This window comes from Oncorhynchus gorbuscha, linkage group LG13 (genome assembly GCF_021184085.1).
Source record: "Oncorhynchus gorbuscha isolate QuinsamMale2020 ecotype Even-year linkage group LG13, OgorEven_v1.0, whole genome shotgun sequence".
In the NCBI taxonomy this organism is placed as follows: Eukaryota; Metazoa; Chordata; class Actinopteri; order Salmoniformes; family Salmonidae; genus Oncorhynchus; species Oncorhynchus gorbuscha.
This window is the reverse complement of record NC_060185.1, coordinates 41,839,571-41,864,859: the sequence shown is the minus strand read 5'-3', so window position 1 is coordinate 41,864,859 and position 25,289 is coordinate 41,839,571. Positions and strand designations below refer to the sequence as shown.

The 25,289-nt window shown below is 43.2% G+C and overlaps 2 protein-coding genes across 5 annotated transcripts; one reads left to right on the top strand and one right to left on the bottom strand.

The window, feature by feature from the left end:
• Positions 1 to 1,412: 1,412 nt before the first annotated feature.
• ercc2 (excision repair cross-complementation group 2) lies at positions 1,413 to 9,265 on the top strand. Of its 2 annotated transcripts, XM_046296450.1 has the most exons (24): positions 1,413 to 1,845; positions 2,133 to 2,232; positions 2,326 to 2,403; positions 2,516 to 2,578; positions 2,693 to 2,806; positions 3,385 to 3,420; positions 3,578 to 3,694; positions 3,790 to 3,906; positions 4,674 to 4,797; positions 4,890 to 4,986; positions 5,141 to 5,274; positions 5,423 to 5,591; positions 5,830 to 5,948; positions 6,054 to 6,123; positions 6,288 to 6,357; positions 6,853 to 6,954; positions 7,068 to 7,131; positions 7,260 to 7,381; positions 7,572 to 7,664; positions 7,748 to 7,820; positions 7,961 to 8,031; positions 8,225 to 8,368; positions 8,721 to 8,864; positions 9,045 to 9,265. In XM_046296450.1, the coding sequence occupies exons 1-24, from the start codon at positions 1,841 to 1,843 to the stop codon at positions 9,135 to 9,137; spliced, it is 2,319 nt and encodes a 772-aa protein (XP_046152406.1). In that variant the 5' UTR covers positions 1,413 to 1,840; the 3' UTR covers positions 9,138 to 9,265. The 2 variants fall into 2 exon arrangements, with proteins under 2 accessions (XP_046152406.1, XP_046152407.1); XM_046296451.1 differs by lacking the exon at positions 3,385 to 3,420 and having other exon boundaries at positions 1,418 to 1,845.
• A 1,410-nt stretch (positions 9,266 to 10,675) lies between these two features.
• klc3 (kinesin light chain 3) lies at positions 10,676 to 25,289 on the bottom strand. 3 transcript variants are annotated; one of them, XM_046294521.1, is made up of 12 exons: positions 25,210 to 25,289; positions 17,517 to 17,745; positions 17,167 to 17,397; positions 16,734 to 16,809; positions 16,301 to 16,529; positions 16,088 to 16,175; positions 15,716 to 15,817; positions 13,335 to 13,508; positions 13,007 to 13,106; positions 12,650 to 12,830; positions 12,499 to 12,565; positions 10,676 to 12,317 (listed from the first exon to the last, which is right to left on the bottom strand). In XM_046294521.1, the coding sequence occupies exons 2-12, from the start codon at positions 17,724 to 17,726 to the stop codon at positions 12,216 to 12,218; spliced, it is 1,560 nt and encodes a 519-aa protein (XP_046150477.1). In that variant the 5' UTR covers positions 17,727 to 17,745; positions 25,210 to 25,289; the 3' UTR covers positions 10,676 to 12,215. The 3 variants fall into 3 exon arrangements, with proteins under 3 accessions (XP_046150477.1, XP_046150476.1, XP_046150475.1); XM_046294520.1 differs by lacking the exon at positions 25,210 to 25,289 and adding an exon at positions 23,804 to 23,918; XM_046294519.1 differs by lacking the exon at positions 25,210 to 25,289 and adding an exon at positions 23,574 to 23,797.

Sequence of the window (25,289 nt, the reverse complement as noted above, 5' to 3'; positions counted from 1 at the left end):
GAGATGCCGGTACTTAGCTCTGGTGAGCTCCTGCCCTGCTGGCGTTGGCAGATTCTGCCACTACTCTCCTGAAGTTGCTGGTGATAGGCTACACGAGGAATAGCAAACCTTTCTCACATGGAATGCCAATTTAACTTACAATGTCTAACGATCTATGTGCCAATTGTGGTTTTCAGATCCACATTTTCATGAAACAGTTCCATCTAATTCATAATAACGTCTTCATATCTCAAAATCATGGTCATGTGATTAATCAAAATTTTATCAAAATCTAAATTAAAATGATATAAACCTAAAAAGTAACTTCTATTGTCAACTATGTAAATATAGCCAACAAATAAAAATATTTCAGTCTGCAGGTAGAAAATATCCCAAGAGTGGGAGGAGACTAGTTGGGCCAGGTTAAGTTTTTTCTTCTTCTGGCTATCTAGATCTCTGGCGCCCCCCTCTGGAGGCATCAAACCATAAGCTTAAAGCATCAGACAAGCTCAAAAGATATTGTTGATTTGATTAAAACACACAGGGTGGGTCTATATAAGGAAAAATACACGAGCAATCGATTGGTCGAAAGAACAGATGACTTTCGGTCTACCAAGATTTTATTTAGTCGGGACAGCCCTAAACCTGAGGAAACTGCAACTTCTGGCTTATCTTTTCTAATATTGAGGTCATCCCACCACACAACCTATTAGGGGAGAGTGGGATAAGTTGAGCCACCCTTGTTTCTAGGAAACCATACACAAAATTATGAATTTGACCAAATATTTAAGAAAAGTAGTTAAGCCTTGCGCTTCAATGCTCTTAGTTGTTGCTGAAATTGACTCATTATGCTGTTTCTTTTCTGCATCTACGTTATATCGCTGAATCTACCTTTAACTTACCCTGTCCAGAGGCTAAACATACCCCATTCCCGGGGTAAGTTGTGCCAAGAGACCAATCTTTCTGGACAAGCTACAGTATGTTTTCAAACTGTAATGTTTACATGAATTCTCATTATTTCCATATATCTTTGTTAGAAAGAATACCATATTTCCCTTGATGGAGTAATGCTGAATGTAAAAATGGCTCAACTTACCCCACTCTCCCCTACCATACATCTTGTCAAATGAACAATATAGGCAGTACCTTTACTACTCTTATGACAATACCTTCTGCTCATGTTGAATATAAATAGAATGTTATTTTCGGGTAAATCTTTATTCTTTCTTTAGTCTGCAGTATTTCAGTTTTCTTTCATTTCATGAAATTGAATAAAAGACTGCACAATAGTTCTCTGAACCTCCCTGGCTGGCTGTATCGCTTTAGTGGATACTCAAACTGCTCTCAGACAAGTCTGCAGGTTTTGACTAGCAGAAGTGTCGTAGCTGGTTAGGATAATTTACGCAACAGTTTAGGAGAATTCACTTGGACATTTAGGACAATTTAAGTTAAGGTTAGGAAAAGGGTTAACTTTTTCCCGACGCGAAATACCTAGCTACAACCAGGTCTGCTCTGAGAACAGTCTTGGTTTCCACAAATGCGATTCAGCTCCACATTTAACTCGATATTTGACTAGTGAGTTCTGATTACAGGAATAGGACGTACTTCCATTGAGGGATGCATACAAAACCCAATCAGAGAAGACCATAGGATTAGCTCACAATTCTGCAGCCAATCAGAGAAGCAAAAGATAGGGCTTTGTGTAGACTGAGGATGTCTGAAGAAATCCAGTGTGGAAAACAGCTAGCTAGTTAGTTGAAGGGGTTTGTTTTGCCAATAAATTAGCTAGGCATCTATTTATTGTAAAAAAAAGTGACTGACACATAAGCAGCTAGCTCGCCGCTGCAATAAATCCACTGAAATGAAGTAAGTGCTCGTGGCAGAGAGATTCTCAGACAGGGCAAAGTTAGCACTATGTGGCTAGTAAACTCTTTGCTAATATAGCTAGCAGTTGGCTATCGTAAGCTAGCTAGCTGGTTAAACTACAAACATTACACCGTGCGATGTCTGTTGGAACGACCTTAGCCACAGATGAATAGGGGGGGGGGGGTAGCTAGCCAGCCAGCTAGTTATGTTTTTTATATAGCTAATGCTATATGCTGAATGTTACCTGGCGAAATGCCCTTACTATGACTACTACCTTTTTATTCTAGGCTCAACATCGAAGGGTTGTTAGTCTATTTCCCATATGACTACATTTACCCAGAGCAATATTCCTACATGCTGGAACTCAAGAGGACCCTGGATGCCAAGGTAAATAGAGAGACCCAGCAACATGCCACTTGTTGTAGATAAATCCTAATGCTATGGCCCTATGCATGATGGTAACACATTGTTTATCGAAAGGGACATGGAGTTCTGGAGATGCCATCGGGAACTGGGAAAACCATCTCTCTTCTGTCATTGATTGTTGCATATCAGCGGGTGAGTCAAGATATGTTCATTCCTCCATCGGGACTCTATTGGAAGAACCTTTGTCACCATCTGGTCCTCTTTGACAATTCACTTATACAGTGATCTCTCCTCTCTTTGACAGGAGTATCCCCTTGAAGTCACAAAGCTGATCTACTGTTCCCGAACTGTTCCTGAGATAGAGAAGGTAATCTCTCTCCCTCTCTTTCTCTCTCACACCTTTCTTTGTGCTCCCCTGTCCTTGAAGAACATATGTTTCTCATCCCCTTCTCTGATGCCATGTTGCTCCCTTGTCTGTCAGGTGGTGGAGGAGTTGAGGAAGTTAATGGAGTACTATTCTAAGGAGACGGGAGAGAAGAACAACCTCCTGGCTCTGGCGCTCTCCTCTCGGAAAAACCTGTGTGTTCACCCCGAGGTAAGAGCAACATGCCGTAGTCTCATATTACAAAATTACAGTAGGCTGCCTGTATCGATTACCCTTTTCAGATATAATGGTATGTGGCCCCTTGAAAGCACTACAGCATGATTGTTTGTCTGTTAGGGTAGGCTACACTGACTTTTTAAAATGCCAACCCTTCTCTGGAGACATGAACAGCATGTTACTTGTCTGTAAAGTAATGTTGCTTCTGAAGCGAGACTAACATCCATCAGTGGGTGAGCAGAACAGTCAATTCCAGCCTGCCTGCGCGCAGACCACTCTTTCCTAAAAAAAAGGTACTTTAAAGTTTGTTAAATATCACAACTTACCAAGACATTCAGTAGAAAGAAAGCACATCTAGCTACACTACCATTAAAAAAACAGCGTAAGCAACACAGCAGCACATCAATCAGCAATGTTTATTGTTGTCATGGAAATAATAGAACATGATATACAGGCAGAATTCTACGGTCTGAAAAGGTACCGACGCTTCTAATGTGACACTTTTTCAATTGTCTGAAAAGGTGATCAATTATCGACATGTTACTGCTGTACTGTGTTCTATGTCTGTAAAGGGTCGCGATAGACAACTTCATTGCCCAGCCCTAGCGGTCAGTACACATATCTTCACGATGACACCCACTAACAGTGGTTCTGTAACGCTCATCAAACACATTTGTGTGTGTTCAATATAGAGCATTTCTTTGCATGTAGTTAAATTGTGTGTGTCCATGTCATGGTCCAAATTGCATGATTCTTTGTGTTCAGGTGAGCTCCTTACGCTTTGGGAAGGAGGTGGATGGCAAATGTCACAGCCTGACGGCGTCATACATCCGTGCCCAACGGCACAGCAACCCAAGCCTGCCTTCCTGCCGTTTCTATGAGGTGAGGGGCTTGGGATTGTGACAAAGGGAGTGATCTGGAGAGTTCCACGTCTCTGTCTGTCTGTCTGCCTGATTGACTCTGTCTCTCTGCTCCAGGAGTTTGATGCTATGGGAAAGCAGGTGCCTCTCCCCGCTGGAGTCTACAATCTGGACGATCTGAAGGAGTTTGGGCGGAGGAAAGGCTGGTGCCCCTACTATCTGGCACGCTATTCGGTAAGAATAGCCCATTGTCATAGCATCTGATGTTTTTCTTTTATAATATAATAATAATAATATATGCCATTTAGCAGACGCTTTTATCCAAAGCGACTTACAGTCATGTGTGCATACATTCTGCGTATGGGTGGTCCCGGGGATCGAACCCACTACCCTGGCGTTACAAGCGCCATGCTCTACCAACTGAGCTACAGAAGGACCAGTGTTTTACCAGTGTTTTTGCAGCATGTTATATTTGACAGCATTACTAAAGACGGTACAGGATGAAGATGGGCAGAAACTACTTCTCCAATCGAAATTGCTGATCACACTTGTAGGCGATGTCAAGTTGACGTTGGCTAGCTAAGCTCAAGCATAGAAACACGTAATCAGGTCTAACGATCGTCTCACGCCGAACTGAGCATGTGCAGGCGGTCAAATCATTGGCCCTTTCGGCGATAAAGCTGTTTTTTTACAAATGAAAACGTGTCTGTTTGTCACTTTCACAAGGTTGCACTATTAACATGTTCAACTACTTAAGACATTGGCTCGAATCTAGGTTGTGCCTTTAGATTTTGAGAAAATTAACAACCAAGGATGTTTCACTTCTTCTCGCAATGTCTTCTCAAACCCTGGCCTGCTCTGCTTGGTCGGTTTCACAAGTGTTCCCGGACGTCTCGTGACGTTGCACCTCTGGGTTTAGAAACTCTGTGGCATTACTTTATGAAGGAGATGGATTAGTGGCTGTGTTTTTTCCTTTTTGCTTCTTTCCTTAACACATACAGATTCTCCATGCCAACATCATAGTTTACAGTTACCACTACCTCCTGGACCCAAAGATTGCAGACCTTGTCTCAAAGGAGCTCTCCAAGAAATCAGTGGTTGTTTTTGACGAAGCACATAACATCGGTAAGGACATCCAGCGGTTTCGTTCCCATTTGTTTAAGCAACCCACTGTTTCAAGCCTCCACAAGCTGACGTTCCATCCTCCTCTTCCTCAGACAATGTGTGCATCGACTCAATGAGCGTCAACATCACCAGGAGGACTCTGGACCGCAGTCAGGCCAACGTGGAGACCCTACAGAACACCATTCTCAAGTAAGGTCATACTAGTGGATCTAGTGGAGAGCAGCACTAGAACCACTGTCATGTTCTGGGTACAATAATGAGACCGACTGAACCAGTTTGTTGTTCTTGCCCCAAAAGTGTAGAGGGTTTTGATGTCATCTCAACCGCTTGTCCTCTGCTGTAGGATAAAGGAGACGGATGCAGCCAAACTGAAAGAGGAATACAGACGATTGGTGGAGGGCCTGAAAGAGGCCAACGTTGCCAGGGAGACTGACATCTACATGTCCAATCCCGTGTTGCCAGATGAGATCCTCCAAGGTTAGCCCCCTGGAGTCCAGTCGAAAACAACCAGTTATTGAATATTTGTAGCGATTTATGCTCAAACAGGTTTTCATGTATCAATCTTTCCGTTTCTATACCCTGTCCTCCCTCCCCCGCACTGTCTGTCTTTCTTTCCCCCCTCCAGAGGCTGTGCCTGGCAGCATCCGCACGGCAGAGCACTTTGTGGGCTTCATGAAGCGTTTCCTGGAGTACCTGAAGGCCAGGCTGAGGATTCACCATGTGGTGCAGGAGAGCGCTCCACAGTTCCTCAAAGACATCTTTGAGAAGGTCTGCATTGACCGCAAGCCCCTCAGGTAACTTCTACAGTACTTTTGTGTTAGTTTTGTATAGCCTGGTGCTCTCGGTTGGTGGAGTTTTCCACTTTAGGTCCTAACATGTGCAAACTCTGTCCACCAGGGCACCGGGCAATGTCAACCAAATGCTCCTAGACTTAACTGACTCCATCGTGGATTATGTCTCTTTGATACATTGAAAGAAGTTTCTAGTAACTCCTACTCACTCCTTATATGACATATCTATTTGTTTCTCTAGATTCTGTGCCGAGAGGTTGCGTTCGTTGCTGAGGACTTTAGAGATAGCGGACATCGCAGACTTCTCAGCCATCACCCTCATCTCCAACTTTGCCACTCTGGTCAGCACTTACAGCAAAGGTACTCAACCTCCCTAGGCTGACTGGGTCTATGTTACCTCTACATGGCTACAGCTCTGTGGTTATTTATTTTCTTTGTTCTTCCCTTGCTATCTTCCACAATCAGGCTTCACCATCATCATTGAACCCTTTGAAGACAGAACCCCCACCATTGCTAACCCCGTGCTGCACTTCAGGTGGGGTTCATTTGTGTTGAGTATGCTCTGTTTTGCCAGCAGAATGGTGTGATATTGATGGATGAGATGTTGTGCCACTGCAAGAGCCAAGGGTGAAATAATCCATCAGGATGCAAGTGGATGGGATCTACTTTTAACCCTGTTCTTCTCTCCTCTCCCTTCAGCTGTATGGACCCTTCCATTGCCATCAAGCCTGTGTTCGAGCGCTTCCAGTCTGTCATCATTACGTCAGGGGTAATCTCTCTCTCCCCTTCCTCTGTTCCTAGATTAACTGTGACCTAGCCACTAATCTGTGATTATAAGACACCTGCTGATGGTCTCATCTGTCCAAGATGGGGCCACTCACATTCCAAGGCAGTTGGGCTAGAGTGCCATTTGTAAACTTAGTACATGTGTTAATGAGGCTTGTGTTTATGGCTTTTCTTTGTGTTTCTTAGTACTTTATCAACAATAAATCTGCAGCTTTTTAATGTTTTTTTTTTTTAACCACCATTCAGAATTTAGTTGATCAATGAATTTGCATGCGACGCAAACAGAAATGTAAAGTTTGACAGTTTATATTATTTTCAGTTTTTTATTTAGCCATTTATTATTTAGCCTCAGCAGTCAGTTCAGTCGTATGATCATCACTTCTCTCCATTGATCCTCTCACTTAGATCCCTTGGCTGTGTGTTGGCTCGGCTGTCCTACCCTGTGGTTGTCTACTTCTGATCATGTTTCTACCCACAGACCCTTTCACCGTTGGACATTTACCCCCGAATCCTGGACTTCCGGCCTGTTACCGTGGCATCCTTCACCATGACGCTGGCACGCACCTGCCTCTGCCCTCTTGTAAGTAACCTCAGAAACAGTCTACATGATATGACCTGAGTGGTTAATTATTCAAGCTATGCTGAGCTTCAGAAAGGATGGAAGGAGGTGACACTGAGCTCTTCCTCTTTCAGGTGGTGGGGAGGGGGAACGACCAGGTGGCCATGACCTCCAAGTTTGAGACGCGTGAAGATTTTGGTTAGTGATTGTTACATTGTATCTAAATATTGTAAGCTTGCCTTGCCTCTTTGTAAGTTTAGACTGTCCTTTCCTTAGATGTGAAAACAAATCACTGAAATAAACCTGGTCTGGGTTCGATTTTTCAGCTGTCATCCGTAACTATGGCAACCTGCTGTTGGAGATGTCTGCGATTGTGCCAGATGGCATCGTGGCCTTCTTTACCAGCTACACCTACATGGAGAACATTGTGGCATCGTGGTATGAGCAGGTATGAGCAGATAAATGTGAATATCTTGTTGATCCGTCTGTACTGTTATAGCAATAGACATATCTTATGTTAGCATTTTATTGGCAGCAAATAGAACTGTGGCCAGAATTGTAATTTTTTGCAAGGTAGTAATCTGGATGTTGAGTAAGCTTTGTCCTCTTGTCCTGCCCCTTTGTGTCTCTATCTGTAGGGCATCTTGGAGAATGTCCAGAGGAACAAGCTGATCTTCATCGAGACCCCAGACGCAGCAGAGACCAGCATGGCTCTGGAGAAATACCAGGAGGTCAGGATACCCTTTCTTTGACTGTCTTAGGTTGTCTTCTGTCATTGTCTGTGACCTCTGACCTCTTATCTGTTGTGCCCCAGGCCTGTGAGAACGGCAGAGGAGCCATCCTGCTGTCTGTGGCCAGGGGGAAGGTGTCCGAGGGTATCGACTTTGGTGAGTGTTGTTTAGTTCCTGTAACATAGTAGTAGAGCCTCCATTAGGCTCATTTGCTAAACAAAATGGCCGCCAAAGTTACAGCATAGGTCATGTGTAGTTAGTTCCATATCACTTATCTCTTCAAATATCTCCCTCAGTCCACCATTTTGGCCGTGCGGTGATCATGTTCGGAGTGCCTTACGTTTACACACAGAGCCGGATCCTGAAGGTCAGTCTAACTCCTCTGCTGTTCATCATCTTTCCCTTGTTCTTCTGCTTTATTCACTGTTTTGGTCTGTTCCTCTCTTCTGTTCAGCGTATGTCCTCACCCCTCTGTCCTGTAATTCTTTCACTTCCTTTAATCTTAATGGTCTGTTTTTCCAAAATAGTTATCCTTCTCCTCTTCTGTCCATCTCTACCAGGCCCGTCTGGAGTACCTGCGGGACCAGTTCCAGATTAGAGAGAATGACTTCCTGACTTTTGACGCCATGCGGCACGCAGCGCAGTGTGTGGGCCGTGCCATCAGGGGCAAAACTGACTACGGCTTGATGATCTTCGCAGACAAGGTGAGGACCTTCGGAACTTGGTGTGTCTAGTTTTAAAGGAACATTTCTTACCACTCTGATAGACTCTACCATGATCATTTTGTTTAAAAAATAAATGGTTTGTATTTTAGTTCTGTGTTGGACCCCAGGAAGATTAGTTGAAGTTGTGGCGTCAGCTAATGGGATCCTAATAAAAATTCTCAATTTTGTGGCTTTCTTGAATTTGAAAGCCATAATGCACTGAGGTCACAGCAGGTTGTTCCATAATGCTGTTACCTAGCTAGTGCCTTCACATCAATGGTAACAAAATAAATGGGTTCAATAAAAGGCTATTAAAGAGAATTGGAACAATCGTTTCTCACTTGCGTTGCAGCGCTATGCCCGGGCTGACAAGCGAGGGAAATTGCCCCGGTGGATTCAGGAGCACCTTACTGACGGCAGCCTCAACCTGACCATCGACGAGACGGTACAGCTGTCCAAACACTTCCTACGCCAGATGGCCCAGCCCTTCAGACAGGTACAGCAGGGACATGTTTCGCAGGGCTGTGGATTTATTTTTATGTAGACGCCTGTCTGACTTGTAGAATAAGAAATCACATCAGCTCTATTCATGACATCTCTAACTGCAACGTTCAATGTTTTTGCCAACTGAACCTGACCCAGGTCTCCCCTTAACCCCCTTATCCATTCCCCTCAGGAGGACCAGTTGGGCCTGTCTCTGCTGACACTGGAGCAGCTGCAGTCAGAGGACATGCTGCAAAAGATCGCCCAGATCGCTCACCAAGCCTAAGAGGAAGTGTCATCAACCAGGCAAACCCACAGTCACTATTCCAATACTGTCCTACTGTACATAGTTTATTTTTTAAATGTATATTTGCATAAGCCGGTAGGCCGAAAAATAAATGTTTACAGTTTCTACCATGCAGTTGGCATGTTTTTTAAAAACACATTGACGTGTCTTTCGCATCATTTAAAAGTGAAGACTGTTATTTTATCAAATCAGTTCTCTGTAATTATTATTACGTGATTAAACTAATCATGTAAATGTAATTAACTAGGAAGTAGGGACACCACAAATCTTCAGATTAAAGTTATAATTTTCCAAATTGAACTCTTCAGATATTTTAATATCTGATCAATTAGTCAGTCTCATTCCAAATGTTGTAAATTGTTGGTTATCTGCACGAACCCAACCTTTTACTGTGAATCATCCATACACCAATTGACTTTATTTAGTTAGTAAATAAAGTAAATTATCACAGAAATGCATAAACATATGTTACTAACAAATGATAGGAAAGACAAAAGGAATCACTACAGTTAATGTGAAATTAAATGCTAATCCTTTGCACATGAACGCTCACTCATTTGGGAATAATTGCAATCAATATATATTTACGCCCATGTGTTGAACTTTTCTGTTGGAATCTGGTCCGTCTGCTGGAGAGTTCATCCAAGTCTCTCTCTCTGTTCCCCGAAGATCAGTCTTTCGTGGTTAGAACGCATACTTCAGAGTACCATTCAGAAATGTTCTCATAGATGTTTCGGCGTTTGTCGGCATTTGCATCCCAGGTTTCCATAATTTCTAGCTGGAGACTAGTAATTAGTATCTAAGATTTGCTCTTATTCTGTATGGATCTATAGTCTCAGAGTTTAACCATTTCCAGCCATGTAGCCAATTCTCCATGTGGTATGGTTACGAATTCAATAACTATTCACAATCACAACTCACGCTGTGGGTTTGCTCAGTCTTGGCACTCAAACCTGTTTACACCGAGGTATGTGCGTTCTAAAGAGGATTTCCTCAGGAGGGTTTTTTATTCGTAACAATAGGAAAGGCGGTTCTATGATGCCTGATTATGTCTGTGCTCACGTGGGCGGGCCAATGATTTATTTAATACAATTCTCTCACATTAAAGGTTTAACATCACATTTCACAAATACTTGAATCTTTGCTCATTTTATACAAGAATTAGATGCAAACCCCATCATTGAAATGTACACATTGAGAAATAGTTGTGTTTCCTGTCCTCTCTGAGGTCACCAAATGAAACACTCGTCATGCATGTCCCTTAAGTGTCCACAGACCATTCTCACATCACAAGTGAACATTGTTTCATTTTGGGGATTTAGGAGTTCGGCCGCGTGAATTCCTTTGTTCACGGTGGTCTCTGCATGAAAAGGGGGAGAGTCTCTGTCAGGAATTTACAACCTGAGAACAGAACCTGGGTGTAGGAGAGAGTGAGAAGACATGATCTATATCCAGAAAAGGGCCACGTCATGACATCATGAAACATACCCAGACAAGGCTAGCATGAACACAGTGGATTGAAGAGACATACTTTATTTGACATATGTCTGCTATAGTTTCCAGATATAAAATATATTTGTAATTTTTAATGACATTGACAATCTGCAAAGATAGCTCTCCATATGTAACAGCTAACATAATTCTACATAAATAAGATATAGGGCTCTATTCAATCTGTATTGCTGAAGTTCAGCGTGATTGAAATTAAGGCGATGTTAATGGAGATTGCATTTATGGTAAACCGCTGCGTACGAAAAGCTTGACAGTTTGAATAGAGCCCTTGTGCTTTGTCAGCTTAGAACCTGTGACCTTCTGGCTCTGATCCCAGTGCCTAGTCCACTGCAGCAGCACGAGGGAGGGTTCCACAATTGTTTCCCACATGTATACAGCTATTCAGTCAATTAGAACATCAAATGAGAAATGTGATTGGTTGGAAAACAAGACTCATTGTGATTCGAACTGGCGACCTTTTCACAACCCACATTGAACTCCCTCCATCCACCCCAATGGGTTAACAATCTTTTTACAATAGTGACTCCTCTACCGCCCTTTTAAATGATCACTTGGAAATACCACCACAGTGAATTAATCGCTTTTTGTCCCTCGAATTGCATATTTACTCTTGATAACATCCTGCATAAGATGCATAGACAACAAAATCAAATCATTTAAAAAACATGTTTCAGAAGGAATTTAAATTAGCTAGCTATCCAAAAAGTAAATGTACCACAAACTGAGACAAATAAAAAAATAAGATATTACATACAGGCACAGTGCTTTTACTTTTGGGCTATAAAAATAGTTTAAGCTTTTTACATCTGCTCATAATGAAATATTTTTAGACAAATTGCATTCTACCGCTGGACTGGGAAGTGCAGATTTTGCTCTAGTATTGTGGAATAAGGAGAGCACTTTACCACAACCTAACATGGATGGCAATACACTATTTGTGCATCACATTCAATATATATTAGTAAATATTTGTTTAATTGTGGAATTAAAATCACCTAGTGCCAAAAACAAGAGTACCGCTGGTAATGGACACAAGGAGATAAAATCAGAATGTAACACGTTTTAAAAACCACATTGTAGAATTAAGACCTTTTCTGCATGCACAAATAAATTAATTTGGATAACATCCAATAGCTGCAGACACTTACTTGTTGACCAAACTGCAGTTAAAATGCAAATATCAAGATGTTCATAATTGTGAACAATCGTTGAAGAATTCAAGCTTTCCCTCCTTGTACAGAGCATTACTAAATCTGGTCTGAAACGGATTCAATCTGCATCTCTCAAACCAGTCCTCATTGCTGTGTGTATCCTAATCTATACCTCAGAACTGGGGCACCAGGGGATAAAACTAGCAGGCAAGGAGTATCAGTGACCTCCATCCGCTACAACATAGTGCAGTAAACAAACTTAAACAGATCATTGTTCCATTTAAAACAGAGCAAGGGAAGGGGGTTGCAGTGACCCTTGTAGGTTCACTGAGACAGAGAGTAGGGACCAGAGCTGTGTGAGAGTACTTCCTGGATGTGTGTGTGGGGGGGGGGGCTAGTGTTCAGAGGTGTAGTGTGCAGAGCTGAGGGATCCTCGCCGTGCCAGACTCTGGGTGCTGGAGCTCAGGGTTCGGTTCTCTGTCAGGCTGCAAGGGTTCTGGAAGAACATACAAAACACTATAACACTATATATATATATATATATATATACATTAATTTTGATGACACACAGCCAGAGAAATGACTTAGGATATGAAACACATAAAATGAAAGGATGAATAAACACTAAGAATTATATTGTACAGAAATGTGAGAATAAGCCAGAAACTGCTGCTCACCCTTGCTGCTTCTTGACACTCCCTCACACCCACGTTCAGCACATTCAGAGAATTTGCCCTTTTCATCCTGAGGGAGAACAAGAAAGATAGAGTAAAAAATTGGACATCATTTTGAGAACTAACTCGTGCAGATTGAGGACTTGGTCTTTACCCAGGAGTCGGAGGCGTGGTATCTTGAGGTCCGACTCCTTTCAGCTTCCTGACCAGCTTCTCGCTGCTCCTGCGTATCGACTCGCGGAGCTTGGTGAATGAGCCGCTGCGCTTCAGACTGCCCAGCCCATCCTGCATGGAGCCCTCCTCTTCCGTGTGGGTCCAGATGTCCCGCACATCACCTGAGACACCAACATCACAGAGGATGCATATCAGTGGCATCATGCAGTACAATTAGTTATTTACAGTACAAATCTGAGGTACATTTTCAATTCCAATACATACACCGATTTTGGATCAAAATGCTAGTGAATCTAGAGAGCAGGTTTCAAAGAGCATATTATGAGTTTGCTCTCACCATCCACAGATCCAAACTCTTTTTCATGGGCCCGGGTCAGGATCTCTTTATACAGAGCCTCAGCTTGTCTGTACTTCCCTTGTTTCAGGTAACATGAAGCCTGTAGGCAGAAATACAGCAATACTAGAGTCACAAATAGCACTATCACACCTCAGACACACGCATGCAGCTTGGGTCAAAGTCCCCCACTTCTCCCCAATCATAGCATATTATACACACACACACATAATATGGTAGCATCTAGCCCAGTGACCATGCCAACCATGTCCACCCCCCCCCCCTTTATACCCCTCCCTCCATTCACCCTCTCCTAATCTCCATCCCTCACCAGGTTATTCTTGGTCTTGGCCACGTTGGCGTCGTCGGGGCCCAGCCTGCTCTGGTAGATGTGCAGGGCACGCTCGTAGTACTGCTCCACTTCCTGGTACTTGCCCTGGTTCTGACACAGCAGCGCCAGGTTGTTCAGCTGCTTTGCCACGTCAGGGTGGTCCGTGCCTAACACCTGCCAACGACACGAGGGGGGCGTGGATATTAACAGGTTTGGGTAATAATTATATTAGAACACAGAGTTACTGTTCCAATTGAAATTATACGGTTACTGATAGAAAAAAATGGGTTGTTACTGATGTTATCATTCATTTCCTATTACAGTCACTGATCCAAATAAGTATTTGTGATGGGAGATAAAAAGTGGCAGAAACATACTCTGTATTGTGGAATAAGGAGAGCACTTTACCACAACCTAACATGGATGGCAATACACTATTTGTGCATCACATTCAATATATATTAGTAAATATTTGTTTAATTGTGGAATTAAAATCACCTAGTGCCAAAAACAAGACTACCGCTGGTAATGGACACAAGGAGATAAAATCAGAATGTAACACGTTTTAAAAACCACATTGTAGAAATATTGTTTACATCGAGTGAGGACGCGTAACGTAATATAACAAATTACTTTTCCCAGGGAGTAATAAGTCATTATTCATTGTTGAAAGAAGTAATGAGTAATAGGTATATGATTTTTTGCTTGCATGACTGAGAAATGATAGTACAATATACACTGCTCAAAAAAATAAAGGGAACACTTAAACAACACAATGTAACTCCAAGTCAATCACACTTCTGTGAAATCAGACTGTCCACTTAGGAAGCAACATTGATTGACAATACATTTCACATGCTGTTGTGCAAATGGAATAGACAACAGGTGGAAATCATAGGCAATTAGCAAGACACCCCCAATAAAGGAGTGGTTCTGCAGGTGGTGACCACAGACCACTTCTCAGTTCCTATGCTTCCTGGCTGATGTTTTGGTCAATTTTGAATGCTGGTGGTGCTTTCACTCTAGTGGTAGCATGATACAACAACCCACACAAGTGGCTCAGGTAGTGCAGCTCATCCAGGATGGTACATCAATGCGAGCTGTGGCAAGAAGGTTTGCTGTGTCTGTCAGTGTAGTGTCCAGAGCATGGAGGCGCTACCAGGAGACAGGCCAGTACATCAGGAGATGTGGAGGAGGCCGTAGGAGGGCAATAACCCAGCAGCAGGACCGCTACCTCCGCCTTTGTGCAAGGAGGAGCACTGCCAGAGCCCTGCAAAATGACCTCCAGCAGGCCACAACTGTGCATGTGTCTGCTCAAACGGTCAGAAACAGACTCCATGGGGGTGGTATGAGGGCCCAACGTCCACAGGTGGGGGTTGTGCTTACAGCACAACACCGTGCAGGACGTTTGGCATTTGCCAGAGAACACCAAGATTGGCAAATTCGCCACTGACGCCCTGTGCTCTTCACAGATGAAAGCAGGTTCACACTGAGCACGTGACAGACGTGGAGAACGTTCTTCTGCCTGCAACATCCTCCAGCATGACTGGTTTGGTGGTGGGTCAGTCAGGGTGTGGGGTGGCATTTCTTTGGGGGGCCGCACAGCCCTCCATGTGCTCGCCCAGAGGTAGCCGGACTGCCATTAGGTACCGAGATGAGATCCTCAGACCCCTTGTGAGACCATATGCTGGTGCAGTTGGCCCTGGGTTCCTCCTAATGCAAGACAATGCTAGACCTCATGTGGCTGGAGTGTGTCAGCAGTTCCTGCAAGAGGAAGGCATTGTTACTATGGACTGGCCCGCCCGTTCCCCAGACCTGAATCCAATTGAGCACATCTGGGACATCATGTCTCGCTCCATCCACCAACGCCACGTTGCACCACAGACTGTCCAGAAGTTGGCGGATGCTTTAGTCCAGGTCTGGGAGGAGATCCCTCAGGAGACCATCCGCCACCTCATCAGGAGCATGCCCAGGCGTTGTAGGGAGGTCATACAGGCACGTGGAGAACACACACTACTGAGCCTCATTTTGACTTGTTTTAAGGACATTACATCAAAGTTGGATCAGCCTGTAGTGTGGTTTTCCACTTTAATTTTGAGTGTGACTCCAAATCCAGACCTCCATGGGTTGATACATTTGATTTCCATTGATAGTTTTTGTGTGATTTTGTTGTCATCACATTCAACTATGTAAACAAAAAAGTATTTAATAAGAATATTTCATTCATGCAGATCTAGGATGTGTTATTTTAGTGTTTCCCTTTATTTTTTTGAGCAGTGTAGTATTGTAGGAGTGCTATACTACAGAATGCTTGCAGAGTTGCCATTGGTCCATCAGGGCAGGGTTTCTAGTCACTTGCTGCTAGGTTACCGCCTCATTACCTTCTCTCTGATCTCCAGGGCTCTCTTACACAGTGGCTCAGCCTCCTTGTACTTCCCTCTCTTTCCATACAGTACAGCAAGGTTGTTGAGTGTGGCTGCCACCTATAAACAAATACAGTACTGTTAGTTACATCCAGTGATATACTCTGATCACCGGTCACGGTAAAAAAAAGAAACGCTCCCGATACCTTTGCTTTCGCAAAAGGTGGGTAAACTCTTGGGCAAAAAACATTTATCCTACACCACTGGTTACATACTGTAGCTGCTTTTCCACTGTGCTGGGGAACGCCAATAGCTATGCATGGTTTAGACTTCTTGTTTTGTCCATTTTGGTGGCGCTTGAACTTCACTATAGACTATAGAGGAACATACCGCAGGGTGATCTATGCCCAGGGTCTTCTCCCGAATGGCCAACGCGTCATTCAGGAGGTTAGCCGCCTCTTTGTACTTGTTCTGGTCTCTGCAGAGAAGAGCAAAACAGCCTTTAGTTTTAGCATACAGCTAACATAACCAGCCACACTATGGAAATACCCCACAGTACGACCTAGCATGGTTGATATGCTAGGCTAACGTGGCTCCATTCACCTGTAGACCAGAGCCAGTATGTTGAGCATGGTGGCCACGTCAGGGTGGCTGTGGCCTGAGGACTTCTCCAGGTCCTCCAGAGCCTGTTTGCAAAGGGGCACGGCCACCTCGTAGCGGCCCTGGGAGGCGTACTGGATCACCAGGTTATGAAGGGTCCTCAGGCGGGCCGGGATCTCATAGCCTCCCTGCTGGGCCGCTGCTGCCACACTGCTACCGTGGGGCTGAGATACTGGGGGACAGGAGGACACGAGAGGGAGGTAGAGTCATTCATACAGACACACAAATATACATTAACACAAACATACACACAGCGAGTGACAGACTATACAACACTGAGAGCCACACCGAGACATCGACAAACATACATGCATAGCTCGTCTGCACAGCAGATAGACAGACAAGAATATCCAGCTCATTTGACGAGTGCACGTACTCTGTGACTGTTCCTCCTCGTCCGTGGGGAAAAGGTCATCTAGGGACTCCTTGGTGGAGCCCGTCTCTTTGTCATCCTGTCGACATAGAAAACATAACTAGATCGATAGTACAGAGCGGAGAGGAAATCCTATATTTTTATTTGATTTATTTAACCTTTATTTAACCAGGCACGTTAAATAAAGGTTTAACTATAAACTATACAGAGAAACACATAGCAACCTGCTCTGATAAGCCACCAACAGCTTAGCTTTAGTAATAACATAAAAGCCGAGGCAAAGACATGCACTGGGTCATATTCATTAGGGTACACCATAGCAAGACAATGGAAAACGAATATGAGCAGTTTTAGTAGTTTCTCACTGTATCAGTCTGTTTCTTCCCCGTTTGGTGTATAATGAATACGACCCTGGTTGTGGTGGTCTGTGACATACCGGTGATGGCGACTCCTGGTCGTACTTGCGGATACTGCTCATGAACTGCAGGTGTCTGTTCTGCTCCTCCAGCGTGACCACCACCTGCTCCCTGTCCTGCAGCCTCTGCTGGGCCCCGGCCAGCTCGTCCCTCAGCCACTGGTTCTCCTGGCACAGCCTCCGTACCTGGGTCCGCAGCTTCTGCTTCTCCGCCTCCAGGGAGCCCAGGTGGGCCGACAGAGCCATCATCACCTGGGGATGGAGAGGGAAAGAGAGCAAGAGAGTGAAGTAGGTGTGCATATAAACATGTACACATCCAATACAGTCAAAATACAACTTCACCCATTCTGCCATCTCCAGTATGACCCCACCTGTGCCTCTCCCAGGCCCAGCTCTATCCTCTCCAGAGACTGGCGGATGATGCCACTCTTCTCCTGCTCCACACTGCCACTCTCGGCCACCGGCCGGTCCTCCAGCACCTCCTGCAGGTTGTCCAGGAGGGTGTGGTTCTCACCTCGCAGCGCCTCAAGGCCCGCTATCACTTGCCGCGTGCTGCACAGAATCTCCTCCCCCGACAGCATGGCACCTCTCAGCTCAACCCTGTATGGAGGAGGAGGAGGCGGAACGGTTCAAAATGTTTTTATATTTGTACACGGTCATATGGACTGTACAAGGTGTTGAATGCGTTCCACAGGGATGCTGGCCCATGTTGACTCCGGTGGTTCCCACAGTTGTGTCAAGTTGGCTGAATGTCCTTTGGGTGGTGAGCCATTCTTGATACACACAGGAAACTGTTGCGCGTGAAAAACCCAGCAGCGTTCCAGTTCTTAAAACAAACCGTTGCGCCTGGCACCTACTACTTCACCCTCTGGATGGTACCAATACACAATCCATGTCTCAAGTCTTAGAAATCCTTATTTAACCTGTCTCATCCACTTCATCTACACTGATTTAAGTGGATTTAACAAGTGACATCAATAAGGGATCATAGCTTTCACCTGGATTCACCTGGTCAGTCTATGTCATGGAAAGAGTTCATGTTTTGTATACTCAGTATATATGCACGTATGGGACACACACACAGAATAAAGGTCCAACATTGGTGTGTAAAATGGCAGCATTTAATTATGCGCTAGCGGTAATATGGCTAATGGATACACTCCACAGTAAACAGTGTTGTGTTGGACTAAAGCAGACAATGTGTAGGCTGACCAACTAGCTATAGATATACAACTATACTTTTACCACTGCCGGTATGCTAAAGAGTCTTGTGACTAGAGAGTTACAGTAAAATACAGACACACACACAGAGGAGAAAAAGAGAGGATTTATGGTTAGCCTACACATTGTCTGCTTTAGTCCAACACAACACTGTTTACTGTGGAGTGTATCCATTAGCCATATTACCGCTAGCACATAATTAAATGCTGCCACTTCTAATAAGCTAAACCAGACTAATAGTACACAAGCCTACCATAATGACAACAATCAATTTTTTCTGTCCTATAGCTGTTTCACAAAACATCTTATCAGAACATACTATTATCCTCCAAGTTCTGTACAAAGTGCAAAACTACAAGTGTAGCCTGTGTTTACCACCACAGGGGGGTGTCAACAACGACAACAGTGTGCTGCCCTGACAGCCTGTCAGAGCCTTTGAAACTGTAAAGTGATCTGCCTGGGGATTTTTATGCAAACTTTCAGAACCACAACTATGCATTCTGGCAGCCAAAGGAAACAGTGAATAGCCAACACAGACACCAATGGGACTGTATGTAAAACACATCCTGGTACAACAGTGCCATTTTACTCCTGTGAGCCTGAAGGCATACAGCCTGGAGCCGACAGCCGCCCAGTTCAATGACGAGTCATAACACATGATGTAGCCTACTTCCTGGTCGGTGAGGCATCATGCCACATTGAGGGGTTGGAGTGGGATGTGTAGTACAATGACAAGTCATAACACATGATGTAGCCTACTTCCTGGTCGGTGAGGCATCATGCCACATTGAGGGGTTGGAGTGGGATGTGTAGTACAATGACAAGTCATAACACATGATGTAGCCTACTTCCTGGTCGGTGAGGCATCATGCCACATTGAGGGGTTGGAGTGGGATGTGTAGTACAATGACAAGTCATAACACATGATGTAGCCTACTTCCTGGTCGGTGAGGCATCATGCCACATTGAGGGGTTGGAGTGGGATGTGTAGTGCAATGACAATGGGTCCAACAAGAACAGGTCTAATCATATGGTTGGAGTGCAGTTCTGACATGAAATGAAAACACGATACAAGACCAGCCATGACCTGCTTCAGGTACAAATAAATACAATTGTAGTGGATGTCATATTTCTGGTTAGGTGTTCTTCTCCCTGTGGCAATAACATGCTGATGCAGAGAGGATGGCCTCAAAAAAATATTACAAAAATAATAATATGTTGGCTTCTCAAAGACCAGATGGGCAGCCTGAACTCGAATCATGAGCATGAAAGGCCTCTGATCATCCTTCCACCATACCAATACTAACGGGGGTACATTACATTTACATTTAAGTCATTTAGCAGACGCTCTTATCCAGAGCGACTTACAAATTGGTGCATTCACCTTATGACATCCAGTGGAACAACCACTTTACAATAGTGCATCTAAATATTTTAAGGGGGGGGGGGGTGAGAAGGATTACTTTATCCTATCCTAGGTATTCCTTAAAGAGGTGGGGTTTCAGGTGTCTCCGGAAGGTGGTGATTGACTCAAGACAGGAGGGCTGCGCTGTGAAGCCAAGAGCCTAAGAGGAGAAACAGGTGTCTATGGGGAACAAGAGGGAGTTGTGCTGGGCCTGAGCAGGAGGCTACATCAGCATAACACCAAAAGGCAGGCCAGCTGCAGCAGACCATACATTAATACAAGGATATTGGTTTACTAGTGGCTCCTGGGAGGAGGGCAGCATATGACAGTTGTAAACAACAGTGGTCATTGGAATTGATTGGGACTCATGCTGCAGTCGTTTAAAGGACCTAGAACAGATCTAATGTTGAATTGAAAAGAACGGTGCTCTTATTTAATACTTGGGGAAATCCATTTGATTTCAATCCCTTTTTGACATATTTTGATTTAAACATACAGTAACATTCCATACATGTTCGCCCACAGAAGGAGTGGTCAGAAAGTTACTTCTTGGACCTTATCAGTATTTATCTGGTCAATATGTTAGTGTATGTCTGTCTGTTTGTAACAGTGTGTTTATATATATATATTTAAAAAATATTTAAAAATCAGGAGAATAAAGTACTCAAAGTTGACACATTTTGCATGTCTTCATCACTGGAAAATATTAACGGTTCAGTTTGATATCATTTAAAAGCTTACAAAGTGTTGTCAAACTATTGGATTATTTTGTAAAACATTACATTTTTAAAATAAAAATGGTCATTTTAAACCTTTAACGTAAATGAGGTTTTTGTGTTGTGCCTACCATCGTTTACAAAACCTGCTCTTGAATACAGGGTGGGTGTCATTTCAATCATAGAAAAACAATTCAGAAAATGTACCTATCCTTCAGACCCCTGCCATTTAGCTGGTACACCATTGGAATATAAATTAAATTGACATTAACTTCTAATTACTACCACAAAAGATGACCGCCGGTCCACCCACAGTCGAATGTCATCTTCAATGGTCATGTCTATTATCTATATTTTTATGATTTCAATAGGTTTCTTATAGAAGATTGAGTATAATTTAAAACAGATTCAAGTCAACCTTCTCTGATATGTGAAACTCCAACCATATGGTACCATTTAAAAGCTGAAATGTAAATTCTACTCCCATTTTAGTACATAAATCAGCCAAAACAAGACACTCAACCTGTATTCAAGAGCATGTTGTGTCTCAACCAATGGCGGGAACAACACAAAAACCTCAAATTATGTCAAATAGGGTCTAAGCTGCAACATATGCAAATATGGGAAAAAAAATCTGCCTTTTAATGTTTTTAGATAATTTACGTTAATGGTAAAAATAAAAATAAATCTCAACCGTTGGTCTTTTTCCAGTGATAAAGACATGGATGTCTCATGGTATGGTGGGGGTATGCAAAATGGGTCAATTTGGAGCACCTTTTCTCTTAAATGGTTTGGCATTCATGTCCAAAAAGTCACTTTCTGACCACTTCTGCAATGGGCAAATACAGTGCCTTTGGAAAGTATTCAGACCCCTTGACTTTTTCCACATTTTGTTATGTTACAGCCTTATTCTAAAATTGATTAAATAAAAAATAAACTCAATAACACCCCATAACGACTAAGTGAAAACAGGTTTTTAGACATTTTAGCAAATGTAATTAAAAATTAAAAACAGAAATACCTTATTTACATAAGTAATCTGACCCTTTTCTATTAGATTCAAAATTGAGCTCAGGTGCATCCTGTTTCCATTGATAATCCTTGAGATGTTTCTACAACTTTATTGAAGTCCACCTGTGGTAAATTCAATTGATTGGACATGATTTGGAAATGCACACACCTGTCTATATAAGGTCTCATAGTTGACATTACATGTCAGAGCAAAAACAAAGCCATGAGATAGCATTGTGTCGAGGCACAGATCTGGGGAAGAGTACCAAAAAATATCTGCAGCATTGAAAGTCCCCAAGAACACAGTAACCTCCATCATTCTTAAATGGAAGAAGTTTGGAACCACCAAAACTTTTCCTACAGCTGGCTGCCAGGCCAAACCAAGATTGAACCCTTTGGCCTGAATGCCAAGTGTCATGTCTGGAGGAAACCTGGCACCATCCCTATGGTGAAGCATGGTGGTGGCAGCATCATGCCGTGGGGATGTTTTTCAGGGGAGGGACTGGAAGACTAGTCAGGATTGAGCGAAAGATGAAGGGAGCAAAGTACAGAGAGATCCTTGATTAAAATCTGCTCTAGAATGCTCAGGACCTCAGACTGGGGCGAAAGTTAACCTTCCAACAGGACAACGACACTAAGCACACAGCCAAGACAACGCAGGTGTGGCTTGGGGACAAGTCTCTGAATGTCCTTGAGTGGCCCAGCCAGAGACCGGACTTGAACCCAATCTTACATCTCTGGAGAGACCTGAAAATAGCTGTGCAGCGATGCTCCCCATCCAACCTGACAGTGTTTGAGAGGATCTGCAGAGAATGGGAGAAACTCCCCATATACAGTTGTGCCAAGCTTGTAGTGTCATACCCAAGAAAACTTGAGGCTGTAATCACTGTCAAAGTTCTTCAACAAAGTACTGAGTAAAGGGTCTGAATACTTATGTAAATGTAATATCAGTTTTTTTGTCTTTTTTCTAGATAAGCAAAAATGTCCCAAAACCTGTTTTTGATTTTTCATTACGTAGTGTTGTGTGTAGATTGGGGGGGGGGGGACAATTGAATCAATTTTAGAATAAGGCTGTAACGTAACAAAATGTAGAAAAGGTCAAGGGGTCTGAATACTTTCCGAAGGCACTGTATGTATGGAAGGGTTTGAATTCAAATGGATTTACCCATTTCTTTCTGAGAAAGTGATCTTAAGGTACTATATCTTGAATTACTGAGTTAACAATGACATGAGGTTTAATCATGTCAGTCATAGAAGGTAGACAACAAGATTCATTGCATTATTTATGAAACTTCAATGCAATACTCATACTGTTTTGTGTGCAAAACAAATGAGTTAATTTCACATTTTATGGATGAATAGGCCTACAGCTCTATATTTACATAATTAAGAAAATATAATATTTAAAAAAATTAGAATATCATTTTTATAATGCATTATTTTGGCCTTTTTATGCACTTACTAGGACACTTTGGCAGGTCAGTAGACCTAAATGAGAAATTGAGAAGCAATTACCATAGGCCTACAATAAATTGGATGGTGGCCTACAGAGGAGCATCCTGTCTGAGAGAAATGCAACACCAGTCAGAGAGAGAGATAAACAACACGTGCGCGTGTACAGGAGGACTGTTCCATAAGCTATTGTATTTGGATGTTTTCCAATATTAGACATTGTCTGCCTTCACAATGCACACGGTTGTATATAGATTACGAATTTGCATTTGTATAACATTAGGCAATAACAACAGATGGTTAGGCCTGTGTGTGCATTGTTGTGGTTTTGTCAACGCGTTTTAAATTGTATAGGAATACTTATACTGCGTAGGTTACAGACAAATAAAGAAAGAAAAACATTTATTAATCAAAATAAATAAATGTCAAATAAATGTATTGATGACATACTATAAGCATACAGTGACAATTCGGCATTAAAGCAGCTGTGAGAGAAGAAAATAAATACCATTGGGATATAACGCAGCCATTGAAACTACACAATTATGATCCACACGTCAAAGAAAAATTTGATGTGAAAACATTAACAAGAGTACGATCAACAAAAGTAATTTTGAACCTACCTGCTACTAATTCCAGGATTTTGGCGAGTTGTCGACCTCTTTTTGTTGCGTATCACCGCTTTTCATTCGGGCTCTCATTAAAGTTACTTGGACCCCTCGCGTCAAAACATCCACTATTTGTTCGTTATGAGACCAAGATAACAAGATATCTTTGGACGACGGCATTAACAGTAGGCCTACAGTAATCATTCACCTGTTCTTGCGGCTCAGACGGTCTCATTTCAGCTTACCTGATCTGATCATTCCCACCATGCACCGCGGTAGATTGATGCCATCTCCCTCTGAGGACAAGGCCATCTATCTGTCGGTGTTCTGAACTGCGAGTGACGGGACAAACCAGCACAGACAGGACTGCAAGGATGACTGTTACCGAGATAAACTGCTCTTTTCACAATTTATTTTAAATAAATGCATAAAAAGTGTATATAAAAAATATTATATCATGTATAATATACATATCATATAAATGATACTGCTCTATGACAGGCTGTCAATTTATTAGGCTGTAATGGAATGAGATTTTAGTTTTAAAGTGCTACATATCCCTTACCAGAACTGGATATTTCTCCATTAAATATTTTTTGCTTTGGTATACTTTTGGAATAGGCTACATGCTGGTGTGCTACAGTGTTACTGTTATTGTAAGTAACACGTTGGTATGTGCATAATCCATTTGTTGAGACAGTGACTATTATCAGTAAGAGTCAGTTACATTGTAACCAGCACAACAAACAAACATGCCCAGTAGCACCACACATCACTACATGGTGGGGGCCGGTATGTGTGTGGGGGGCTGGGGGATGTGTTCTGGTGGTATAAGGGGTGGAACCCTGTGGGTACTTAATATAACTTGGCAAGTTTTCAACAAAGCAGATTAGAAGGGTGGGATGGGATGGAGGGATGGCACAGGGAAAATAATAAACATTAGTAGCAGCAGCAGTATTAGTTAAGCTGCTGGGCTTGTGTGGCTACTGAGGCTCCCAGAGTGGCGCAGCGGTCTAAGGCACTGCATCTCAGTGCTTGAGGTGTCACTACAGGGACCCTGGTTTGAATCCAGGCTGTATCACAACCGGCTGTGCTTGGGAGTCTCATAGGGCGGCGCACAATTGGACCAGTGTTGTCAAAGGTTTGGCTGGTGTAGGCTGTCATTGTAAATAAGAATCTGTTCTTAACTGACTTGCCTAGTTAAGTAAAGGTAAAAAATAAAAGACAGTGGTGATGGCAGGGTTGTATCTGACATCAACATCTGCTACAGTACGAGAGCAATGGCTTAGATAGATGTGACAAAGAGAATGTAAGTAAACTAAAAGGTATTGAAGTCTGTGGATATTGGACAACATACCTGATGTGCAGGCCTCCCAGAACCCACAACATGAATGTATAAGTTTGCATTGCAAAGATAAAGGATGCATGAAAAGTCAGAGTGATGGGCAATGATGGCAGGAGCAATGTGAGACTAATTGCAAGGCTATAGAGACCAACATGGACTATAGAACACAGTGGCATCTTCTACAGAGGTGAAGAGAGAGGGAGACAGAGAGCAGATCACTTGGTGGGTGTCTGCAGGCAGTTATACGATCTGGGTGATTGATGGTTCAGCTGCTGGGCTGGTGTGGCTACTGAGGCAGACTCATACCTTTTAAGGGCAGCTCGGCCTCACTACTCCCCATGTCCTAGGTCAGGGATGGGCAACTCCAGTCTTTGGGCGCCGGAGTG